The sequence below is a fragment of the Megascapheus bottae genome, chromosome 21 (genome assembly GCF_031878675.1).
Source record: "Megascapheus bottae isolate mThoBot1 chromosome 21, mThoBot2.hap1, whole genome shotgun sequence".
Classification (NCBI taxonomy): Eukaryota; Metazoa; Chordata; class Mammalia; order Rodentia; family Geomyidae; genus Megascapheus; species Megascapheus bottae.
The window spans coordinates 7,460,102-7,472,555 of NC_143529.1; the positions used below are offsets into that span (position 1 = coordinate 7,460,102).

The following is a 12,454-nucleotide window of genomic DNA, read 5'->3' on the forward strand; positions in this document are numbered from 1 at the left end:
GCATACATTCATAGATGTGAGGGTTATAGAATGAAAAAGCCTTCAAAAGCAGACAAACCTCTCCAAAGCATATGCATACATATATATCTTAAAGTTTCAGCAATTTAGCAATATCAAAATGTAGAACAAATCGTTACAAATTGACAAACACACACGCATACACGCACACGTTTAGCCTTAACCAGGGTTGAATTTTTTTCTTCTGAGAAGCTTCTGCTACAGTTTAAAATGGTCAGACACCTGCAAGGGGAAAAAGCCACTGGTTGAATGAAACAGGAAAAGAAAACTACCTGAAAGCTAAGACCACCAAATCTGATTTCATAGAAATCATAGATAATCATGAAAACTACCCCAAATCAGAAGCCCTGCTACTTTCCAAATGGAATACCTCCCATAATACCTTACTGCATACTAGATACCTTCTCAGTGTCCTGTTCTTATCTATTTCCACATCTCTGCTCACACAAAAGTGTCTGATACCTCATATGAAGTAGAAATCAGAAGAGACGTGCACAGACTATAAAATAGCTGACCCAAAGCCAGATATTTGACATCAGTGCATATAATGAAAAGTAAACCTTCATTTCTATAATGAAATAACATCTTTCCCAAAGAAATATTTTCATATTCAGTACTTATGGAATATCCAACTACTTCACAGATGTATGTTTAAACAGATCCTGGGATTGAAGTGGCAGCTTTTACCTGATCTCAGAGGAAACTTTCAGCCTTCAAGGTGATTAGGGAAGGAGTTTTTCTGCTCTTCATAATCTGCAAAGGCAGCAGCAATACGCTCTGACTGGAAGGACAGGGGCCTGGGATTCTCACTCATGGAGAAAATATTTGGAAACTTCCCTAGATCAAGACCTCTGCCCTTAAAATATGCCTGAAGGCTTCTGAAAAACTAAAGAAAGAAAGAAAATGGTGAACATCATGTAGAAAACGAAACCTCAAAATTGAAGGTCTTTCCCCTCATTTTTCTTTGTAGAATTGACCTTAAGGTTAATCTAAGGAGCTGACAATTGAAACATTAAAGGAAAAAAGAAAGGAAGGAGGGAAGGGAGGGAAGGAGGGAGGGAGGGAAAGAAAGGAAGAAAGAAGGAAAGAAAGGGAGGAAGGGAGGGAGGGAGGGAGGGAGGAAGGGAGGAAGGAAGGAAGGAAGGAAGGAAGGAAGGAAGGAAGGAAGGAAGGAAGGAAGGAAGGAGAAAAGAAAGAAGGAAGTACAAGGTATGGCTCTTTCTCCTCCCCCACCCCGTCCTCATCCTCTTCTTTCGATATTTAAACCCTCAAAAGGACAGATGATCCACCACTCTTGGTGAAAATCAAGAGCAAATATCCATTATTTAACAACACTGAGCAAAGTTCAACATAAAGCATCCCTGAGTGCTCAAGTGAGAGGTGTAGCTGACTGCCTTGGTGACCAGTTGGGGTCTCCTTTGATGAAGGCCATGTCCCAGCCCTGACTGCTTCAGTGGTTTCTTTTCTATCCTTTTTTTGTTATCAGTCCTGGAACTTGAACTCTGGGTCTGGGCGTTGTCCCTGAGCTCTTCAGCTCAAGGCTACCGCCCTGCCCCTTGAGCTACAGATTCTTGTTAGAACATAAACATGAAGAAGCTGTGCACAGAGCATAGCTCAGTTTGTTTTAATCTTATAGTAATATGTGCATTTGTATACTTATTGAACTTGTCATACTTTTGAAAGAAGATTTTAACTGACTTATTTTCTCTATTTTTAGGAAGCTATGTTGAAAATAAGCTTAGTAATGATGCAGAATCAACTTTCAATTTTTTGCAATTATGATTTGTAAACACGGGTTGCATGATCATATATTTGATCTTCTGTTTGAACAAATAGCAATTCCTTGTTAGTTTCATTCTCTCTCCATTTCATTTCTGTCTCTGCCTCTCTGTCTCTCCTCCTATATCTCACAGTAGAGATCAAACCCAAGGCTTCACGCATATTAGGCAAGTGTTTTACCATTGAGCTATATCCCCTAATCAATATTACTGATTCTGTAAAGTATTAGAAACAAATACTATAAAATTCTATCTATTTATCTATCATTTATCTATCTCTATTATCTATCTGTCATCTACACCTATCATCTATTTATCTATCATCATTTACAAACATAATGTGCTCTATACATATGATTATTTCTAAACAAAAATTTATTTCTCCTTACAGAAATAAATGTATAACAGCCAGAAAAGTAACAGAACACTAGTCCCCCAACTGCCAAATCCCTAGTCCTGTTGTATTGAGAATCTTCTCCACCCCCGTATTATCTCCTTTCCACTGTGCTCTAGAATAAAGAATCTGCAATTCCAGTTCCCCCGGCAGCCCTCATGCCCCAGCTGTGTTCTTACCAGCTCTCTGTTCCTGGGGTTGCTGAGTGGCTTCCATTTGTCTTCATTTCTCAGTGTGGCTCCATGCACATGGCTCGTAAACACCAGGGCAGCACATAGCAGCAGGAGGTGTGCATTGGCCATGATACAATAGAGTTGGATAAAAGGAGAGATGAGAGGACTGGCAATGGTTATTAAGAGATGCCATCAGAGAAAAGAAAGAGAGAAAAGTTAGACAAGAAAGGAAAATAGTATATCAGGTCACCTACATTTTACAACCATCTTCTTTCCAGATTCATTGAGGTTCTCCGCATCTAATCAGTTAGCTTGAGGTGTTCCTTTTTTATGAAGATGATAAGAAAATTATACAGTGATGAGCAAAGGAATTCTGAATATGATCTAGAAAAGTTGAGTATGTCTTTTTATCTGTGGAGAACGCACACTTTATTATCTCCAGAGAAAGTGAAAATTTTAAAACAAAATCAGAAACACCAAAACCTTCCAGTAACAGTCTTCATAGTCTTTTAAAAGAGAAAATAAGAAAGTAGGAGAAAAACATGACTTCAGAAATCCTAATGTGAGAAAGGTCTTTTACACACACACACACACACACACACACACACACACACACACCTGAACCAGGCAGACAGACAGACAGACAATTCCACCCCAGTCTTCAGTCTTCCATCCCCTGGCCAAAAGGGAAACTGAAATCTAAAGGACAAACAAAAAGGCTTACCAGGAGCTTGATTTTGGCTGGCCCTTGTAGGTCAGCCTGCCAACAGTCTGCAGGGTTGACAGGTACTTATACCAGGGGCCATGCAGGTGGGAGTCACTGACGTGAGCAGAGAGAGTTCAGAAATAATGATTCCATTTTCATACATGGCACAAAGACCCTTGTGTCTGGTGCTCAAGCTTCTACAGGGGTAACCTAAGTATCTTGTAAGTGCAGCAGCCATTTCTGAACCACTGAGCATTGTGTGTGTGTGTGCGTGTGCTTAAATAAAACCCACAAGTCATTTCCATACAACAAAATGTCTTTTTCCTTTTTTTACATTTAAGACAATTTCGTACAGAGCAGCTGGGATTCTGAGGATGATTAGCTCACCTAATAGAATGTTCTTCTAGAGATATCAGTTTTCAAAATAACAGTATTATTTTTTGAACAGGTAATTCTATTGCAAGAGAGAAAAAATTGCTTTTTTATAAAAAACTTACATGTTGTATTTCTTCTGAGAATATCTAGAAGCTTTCCAAGTTTGAGACAGTGGCACAGTTTACCATAATGTCCCATTCACAAGGGAGCCATACGATAGCATGGGCTTCATGGAAAAAAAAAAGAATTATGCTTACCACATCCCCATGCTGAATGAATGTCATCTGCAGAAAATGGTAGGGTTGAGAAATGGGATTTGATGAGCTGTATGGTTTCTTTGGTTCCAGTGATTCAGAACAAAATTCAGGACAAGCTCCTTAAAGAGGAGGCTGATAATGCGGACTAGAAATAGAATGCTTATGGCTTCAGATCTGCTGTCTTGACCTTGGACAAGTGATTATGACCTTCATTACTTCATTTTCTTTGATTATACAGCCAACAATCTTGTTCCTCTCCCCTTCCTTTCCATTCCCTCCCCTCCTCTGTCTTCCCCTTCTCTCCCTTCCCTCTCCTCCTCTCCCTTCTTCACTCCTCCTCTTCCTTTCCCTCCTTCCTCTCCCACCCCTCCTCTCCTCTGCCCTCTCTTTTCTCCTCTCCATGTACAATTTACACTGTATTAACATCCCAATGTATATCTACACTATATTCCAATACATTTTTCTTCTTTTCTTTAGCAACAAACTGTCATTATGTAGCCAAGGCTGGCCTCAAACCAATGACGTGGAATTACAGACCTGTGCCTTTTTACTGAATGAGCTTTTTTACAGGCAACCTTTGACCAACTGCTTATTAGGTGCCAGGCATTGAAGTATGCTTTAAGGATAAATTAGAAAGATGATAAATGAGCCTGTGTCCTCAACTGATCAAAGAGTAATGGGCACACAGACTTTAACTGAATCACTCCACCATACATTGCGCAGATACAAATGATGATTTCCACGAAGAGAAAGTGGGAAATGAGCCATGTGATTCGGACTCCGTGGGTCAGGGAAGGCTTCTGTGGGGATGGGTCCTGGCATCTGCTCACTAGGGATTATCTAGGCAATCTGAAGAAGACGTGGGGGTGGGGGGAGTGCTGGAAGTTCAAACCAGCAGAGCAGCTGTGTTTAGTCCTTGTGGCTGAAATGAAGCCTGACACACTAAAGCAAGGGCAAATCAGTTAGTGATTCAGGAAATGGTGAAACCAAGGGAGCCAGAGGAGAGGTGGGGCTGCAGAGGTGGTCATATGATGATCTTTCTCGGCGAGCAATTCTAAATGATTGAAAGGTTTTAAAGGATCCACATGGCTTGATGGGACTGGCATTAAGAAAAAAAAATTACTCTGGCTGTAGTTCGTGAGATCGCCTAGCAGCAACAGGGAGTGCGCAACGGGTGGCTCCCATGAGAGGTCTGAGGAGGAAATAGAAATGAGAATCGTTGATGCACAAATAGATGAACATATTTAGTAAAGTTCAGGAAAATCATGGAAAAAAAGAGGCATCGAGCACTTGCGCTTTGAGAAAATTGAACATGTAACAGCCACATCAAGGAGGCTACAAAAGGAATGTAAGGGTGGGGGAGAATGGATGGGAGACAGGAGAGCCTCATGAAGGGACAAGTTCGATAAAAGGGAAACCAGAAAGGGGTATGGACTGCGTTGGCAGAGGGTCAGACTAGAAAGGAGTAGGAAGAGGGGAAAAGGTGTAAGAAATCTTGAGAAAGAGCCAGAGAGGGAAGAGGAATTAAGGAACAATATGATTGCTTTGTCTCAGCTTTTTAAGACAGGGCCTTAATATGTAGTACAGGCCCTGACTTGGTCTCCCAAATTCTAGGATTACCATTGCTTTAAAAGTGACAGTCAAAAGATTATCAGTGCCTCAGAGAGGAAAGAATACCCTAGAGTCTCATGACAGCACTCCAGCTCAACTTTAGGACCTTGATATTAAAGCATCTCATAATATTGAAGTAGTAAACACCGCCCCCCCCACTTGTCAGTTCTGGGGCTTGAACTCAGTCAGGACTTGGGTGCTGTCCCTGAGCCTCTTTGTGCTCAAGACTAGTGCTCAGTAGCCACAGCAGTACTTCTAGCTTTTTCTGAGTAGGTAATTGGAGATAAGTATCTCATGGACTTTCCTGCCTAGGCTGGCTTTGAACTGAGATCCTCACATCTCAGCCTCCTGAGTAGCTAGGATTACAGGTGGGAGACACCAGCTTCCAACTATATTAAAATTTTAATGAGATTATAGCAAAGTTTCTGTACTGTAAACTCTTTAGACAATGTTCCCATCACCAGTGCTGAGAAAATATATTGCCAGTCCTCAGGCTTGAATTCAGGGCCTAAGCACTGTCCTTGGACTTTCTCAAGGCTAGAGCTCTACCACCACTTGAGCCACAGCACCACTTCAGGCTTTTTCTATGTTTGTAATACCAAGGAATCGAACCCAGGTCCTTGTGCATGTTAGGCAAGCACTCTACCACTAGACCAAACTCCTGGCCTCCAAGAACACATTTTTAAAATTAGAAAAACCAGATTAATTTTCATTGACTTTTCAGTAATTTCTAGTATAAATTTCATTTGTATAAAAGTACATCTTGATCTCCATTATCCTGGATGGTCTGTATGTCCCTCAAAACAGCCAGTGTGATCCCTTGTCCTTACAAAAGAGAGGCCTCGGGAGAGTCCATGGACACACTGAAGGGAAGAGGTCTGCGAGTGATGCTGCCACAAGCCAGGGAGTGCTGGCATAGGGCAGAAGTGGGAAGTGGAGCTGGGTGACATAGCTCACACCTGTAATCCTAGCTACTCAGGAGGCTGAGATCTGAGGATCAAGGTAAAAAGCCAGCCCAGGCAAAAAAAGATCTGAGACTCTTATCTACAATTAACCTCTAGAAAACAGGAAATGGGGCTTTGGCTCAAAGGGAAGGTGGTTCAGGGCCAGCACCCAGGCTGAGTTCAAGCCCCGTGACCCACAAAAAAAAATTGGGAAATGGAGAGGCACACATTCTTCCCTGGAGTCTCCAGAGGCTACAAGTCCCTGCCCTTGATTTTTTGGCTTAGTGAGACTAATTTAGGGGACATTTGTTTTCTTGTTTGAAGGGATACACCCAATTTTTGATATTCTGTTATTATAGCCAAAGGCAAAGAACATGGCTATGAAGGTTTTCACAAGGATGACTGTGCATGACTCACAGGTCTTATAACTTTCACCCAGTACACTGCACCCAGGCACAGCAGCTCAGTCCAAATCCTGTTTCTTCTTGAGAAGGGAGACTTTCTGCCATTCAACTTACAATACCATGGATTTAGGTTGAAATGTCTCTTCTGTAACTTAGAATAAATACAGGCTTACACATGGTTTCACTAAGAAATCTTTCATTTATTTTTATTTATTGAATTTTGTGCCAGTCCTGGGTCTGAGTCTGGATGCTGTTTAAGCATTTTTGCTTAAAGCTTCCCTCTACCAACAAAACCTAGATACATAAGGCCAGATAGTATGACACTAAATGAAAGGACCTCTAGGATATAGAAACAAAAGCCATATAACGAGTGATTGTTGTCCTTAATGTACTGTTATCTTTCATCTCTTTTGCTATCCATTGGTTATCTCATAATGTTATAGTATTTTACCTTGTTATCTGATATATTGTATATATGCTTGATTGGTTATTTGAAATTGGATAGGGAAGGGGGGAAAACAACATAAGTGGGGGGGGGAATGGGGACCATGACATGAGAAAGGGTATCAATGTATGAGAAGTAATGCACCTTCGCTCTGGAGAATATAATGTAACCCTTCTATTAATTACAATAAAATATATGTAAAAAAGAGAAACATACATTTGAAATCTTAAAAAAAAAAAAGCTTCCCTCTATCCCCTGAGCCACCTGGCTCTTTGGTGGGTAACTGGAACTGAGATTCAAGGACTTCCTCCTCTGGTATGGCTTCAAACCCAGATCTTCAGATCTTAGCCTCCTTAGTGGCTAGAATTACAGGTGTGAGCCACCAGAGACTGGCTGTGTGTGTGTGTGTGTGTGTGTGTGTGTGTGCACGCGCGCACACGCGCGCGGAACGTGGGGAGGGGGGGTCATGGGGCTTGAACTGGGCCTGGGTGCTGTCCCTGAGCTCTTCAGCTCAAGGCTCCCTCCCTACCCTTTAGCCAAGCTCCACTTCCCATTTTCTAGAGATTAATTGGAGATAAGAGTCTTAGGTCCTTTTGTGCCCAGGCTGGCTTTGAACCTTGATCCTCAGATCTCAGCCTCCTGTGTAGCTAGGATTACAGGTGTGAGCCACCACACCCAGCTTGGCTTTTTTCTTTTTTAAAAGAATTTTTTTTGTTTTTGGTCTCTGATAGGAAAGGAAGGAGAAAAGGGTCCATATCAGACTATTAAATGAGGTAAGATCTTATCTATGAGTCATATAATTTTGTCATGGACCACATATTTTAATCCAATAACAATTATTTAACTATTGGGAAAAACATTATTTAAAATTGAGTCCTGGATTTCCAAGTTTTTATGATAAAGAGAGTGATTTCAGGGAAGGAGAAAATGAGAACAATTGAGTGGGGGTATTTCTTTGTATATTTTGGGGCAGAATTGAGCAGAAGACTCTCTTAGTGTTAGTCACCAACTATGAGTTCTGAAAGAGGACCAGTGAGTTTTATGTTAAGGGAAATAAATCAAAGTATAAAACCAGAAATCATGCTCCCTGAAAAATAGTGATTTATTTCTAGTATTCTGGAAGTACATTAGGTACATATAATTTTATCTATTTGTTTAAAGCCAATAGCAAACTTTTATAATTCCCCTTCAAAAGTGTACTCTGGAAGTCTGACTCCAGAAATCTCAGTAACAAAGGCGATTTCATTCTAATCTTCCAGCATTATGAATATGCACCCACGTTATTGGAGCCAGTCTTGGTATTCCACGAAAAAAATTCAGCTGTTTCTAAGCACTGGTGATTCACACCTATGATATTCTCTCCTTTTGTAGGCTGAGGTTAGCAGGATGGCAGTTCACGACTAGCCCAGAGACCCCTTTCTCAACCAATATTTGGGCACAGTGGCACATGCCTGTCATATTATGTGAGGGGCTGAAATAAAGAGAACCAAAGCTTCAAACCAGCCCAGGCAGAAAAATGTACAAGGCTCATTTCTATGGAGAGAAGCTGAGTCCTCAGTGATGCACACTTTCACCCCAACTACCTGGAAAGTGGTAAGTGAAAAATGAGCAGATGCAGTCCAGGTTCATTGCCTGGACAAGAAAGGAAAGCCTAACACAAAAATGACTGCTGTAGTTGGGCACGGTGGCTCACACCTGTAATCCTAGCTACTTAAGAGACTAGATCTGAGGATCCCTAGCCCGGGCACTAAAGTCTATGAAATTCTTGTTTCCTGTTAATCATTAGAAAATGGGAAGTGGGGCTATGGCTCCACGGATAGGGAGGTAGCCTTGAGCTAAAGAGCTCAAGGACAGCACCCAGGCCCAGAGTTCAAGCCCCATGACCCACCAAAAGACAAACAAAACTGCTATAGTCAAGCATCAATAGCTCATACCTATAATTGTATCTACTCAGGAGGCTGAATTCTAAGGATCATGGTTCAAACACAGCCTGGCCAGGAAAGTCAGACAGTGAGACTTTAATGTTACTGTCAAAAAGGCAGAAGAGCTATGGCTCAAGTGGTAGAGTACCAGCTTTGAGAGAATACAGCTAAGAGACAGAGCCCAGATTTTTGGTTCAAGCCTCAGTACCAGCAAGCAAATGAATGAATGGGTGAATAAATAATTGCTGCAAAAAATGAGAAGGGTGCTGACATGACTTTCCTACAAATGAAAGGCTCTGTGTTTAAGCTCAAGGCTGCCAAAAGAAAAACATATATCTAAAAATCCCACATTTTTTATTAAAGAATTTATTGACATTAATTTTTATATCATATTTCAAATGACATATTTAACAAACAAGTATTCAAGAAGGGATCTCTATATACAATTACTGGCACTTAGATTTTAGAACATAATTAAAATTAGGTTGCAAGTTTGTATGTCATAGATAAATATTAATCTATGTAATAAAACATTATGTCTGTAGAGTCATAAATTTTTATGTCTATGTAGTTGTGTTTATATTTCCAATACCATGTCCACAGCATTGGGTAGGCAAATATTGAGTCCTCGCTCTTGTACTGTTTGGATCGAATAGCCACATATTAAGGATACCATGTGCCTTTTGTTTCTTTGGTCTTGACTTGTCTCACTCAACATGATTCGCTCTAGATTCATCCATTTCCCTGTGAATTCCATTATTTTATCTTGTCTGTTGGCTATGGCTATGGAGAATTCCATTGTATATATATATATACATATATACATATATAGATATCACATTTTCTGTATCCATTCATCTGCAGTAGGGCATCTGGATTGTTTCCATCGCCTGGCTATTGTGAATAGTGCAGAGATAAACATAGCTGAGTAGGGTCCTTATCATATCTTGGGTTATGATGTTCAGGATAGATGCCCAGAAGTGGTATGGTGGGATCATAAGGAAGGTCAATTTTCAGTTCTTTAAGAAACCTCCATACTGCTTTCTAGAGTGGCTGAAAGAGCTTACAATCCCACCAGCAGTGCAATAGAGTTCCCTTTTCTCCACAACCCGCCAGCACCTGTCATTGTCTGAGTTCAGAATATTGGCCATTCTTACTGGGGTAAGGTGGTATCTTAGGGTTGTTTTTATTTGCATTTCTTTTATGACCATGGATGATGAGCATTTTCTCATATGCTTTTCTGCCATTTTAATCTCTTCTTTTGATAAGTCTCTCTTTAGTTCCTTTGCCCATTTAGTGAATGGTTTGTTGGGTTTGGGGTGAGGGATTAGTTTCCTGAGTTCCCTGTAGATACTGGATATTAAGCATTTGTCTGATGTATTAATGGTAAACATCTTTTCCCAGTTGGTTGGCTGTCTTTCTACTTTAGTAGCTCTGCCTTTATCTGTGCAGAAACTTTTTATTTTTAGGTAGTCCCATTTGTCAAGACTCTCTCTAATCTGTTGTGACCCCAGGATTCTGTTCAGGAAGTTTTTGCCTGTGCCTATGAGTTCCAGTGTCTCCAACTCTATTGTGTAGCAGTTTCAAGGTTTCCAGTCTGATATTGAGGTCTCTGATCCACTTTGAGTTAATGCTTGTGCATGGCAAAAGGCTAAGGTCAATTTTTAGTTTTCTGCATGTGGCTGCCCAGTTTTGCCAGCACCAATAATTGAACTCACAGCCTAAGGCTTGCTAGCCAAGTGCTCTACCCATCTGAGCTACAACTACAGCCTCCAATAATTGAATAGGCTATGTTTGTTCCACTGTATATCTTTGGCTTCTTTGTCAAATACAAGTTGACTATAGGTATGTGGTTCTATTTCTGGATCTTCTATTCTGTTTCATTGATCTTCTAGTCTATTTTTTGTGCCAATACCATGCTGTTTTTGTTATTATGGCTCTATAGTAGAGTTTGAAGTCTGGTATTGTAATGCCACCTGCCTTGCTCTTTTTGCCTAGAATTGTTTTGGCTATTCTAGGTCTTTTCTTGTTCCATATGAGCTTTTCGATTGTATCTTCTATTTAAGTAAAGAATGTCTTTGGGATTTTGATGGGGATTGCATTGAATTTGTATTATCAATTTTGACAGAATGGCCATTTTCACTATATTGGTTCTCCCTGCCCATGAGCATGGGATGTCATTCCATTTCCTGGTGTCTTCTTTAATTTCTTTCATTAGTCTTTTATAGTTTTCATTAAATAATTCCTTTACATCTTTGGTTAATTTCTAAGTATTTTATTCTTTTGGGGACTTTTGCGAATGGGATCATTTTCTTGATTTTGCCTTCTGTTTGTGTGTTGCTGGTGTACAAGAAGACTACTGACTTTTGAAACCACTTTGCTAAAGTGGTTTATTAATTCTAGAAGTTTGGGAGTGGAGCTTATTGGGTCACTCTGGAAGAGGATCATGTCATCTGTGAATAGGGATAGTTTAATTTCTTCTTTCCCTATGTGGATCCCTTTGATGTCCTTTTCTTGTCTTATTGCTCTGGCTATGGGTTCCAGCACTATATTGAAGAGAAGTGGAGAGAGTGGACATCCCTGTAATCCCACATTTTTGAAAGGAAAATTTTGAAATTTTTTAAGATTTGAACTATTTCCAATGGCACATAAAATTGTACATACTTGTGTGATATCTCAGTTCATGTATGCACTGTATCATAGTCACACAAAGGTCAGTGGTATACTTATTGCCTTAATCTTCACTTTGTGCTGGAAACATTCTGAGTCTTCTCTCTGATTATTACTATTATTGTCAGTCGTGGGGCTTGAATTCTGGGTCTGGGCGCTGTCCCTGAGCTCTTCAGCTCAAGGCTATCGCCCTACCCCTTGAGCCACAGAGCCACTTCTGGTTTTTCTTGTGGTTAATTGGAGATGAGAGCCTCACCAACTTTGGTGATCCGGCAAGCTTTGATCCTCAGATCTCAGCTTCCTGAGTAGCTAGGATTACAGGCATGAGCCATCGTGCCTGGTTCTTATTATTTTTTAAAATGCAATTAATTGTTGGATCATGAGGGCTCTGACCACATCAATGAGTCGGCCCATTGATGGGCTTATAATGGACTACTTGGAGAGGACGGAAACTTAGAAAACTGGACTTTGTTGAATGTTGGAAGTATGTCCTTTGGGACTATAGCTTTTGTCCCAGCCCCTTCCTCTCAGCTCTTCTACTTCTGGGCTACCACGAGGTGACCGGCCTTCTCCATCGCCTGATCCCACTGTCATGATGTCAAGTCTCCCCAAGACTCAGAAACAATGGAGCCAAATAAGTCATGGGTTGAAGCCTCTGAAAATGACTCCAAATACATCTTTCATCCTTTTAGGCTGATGATGAGGTATTCTGTCAAAAGCCATTCTAACTGGGGTTAAGATGGTATCTGAAAAGATT

General features: G+C 40.7%; 1 protein-coding gene across 1 annotated transcript; it reads right to left on the reverse strand.

Annotated features, from left to right (window-relative positions):
• Positions 1-724: 724 nt before the first annotated feature.
• C21H2orf66 (chromosome 21 C2orf66 homolog) lies at positions 725-2,492 on the reverse strand. Its single transcript, XM_090354353.1, has 2 exons — positions 2,370-2,492; positions 725-904 (listed from the first exon to the last, which is right to left on the reverse strand). Exons 1-2 carry the CDS (start codon positions 2,490-2,492, stop codon positions 725-727), a joined length of 303 nt encoding a protein of 100 aa, XP_090210479.1.
• Positions 2,493-12,454: the final 9,962 nt, after the last annotated feature.

Bases quoted from the DNA above. Each gene is read 5' to 3' on its own strand.
- C21H2orf66 (XM_090354353.1), bottom strand. From the start codon at position 2,492: ATGGCCAATGCACACCTCCTGCTGCTATGTGCTGCCCTGGTGTTTACG. The intron at 905-2,369 runs GTAAGAACACAG...TTCTTTCTTTAG, and splicing joins ACCCCAGGAACAGAGAGCTG to TTTTTCAGAAGCCTTCAGGC.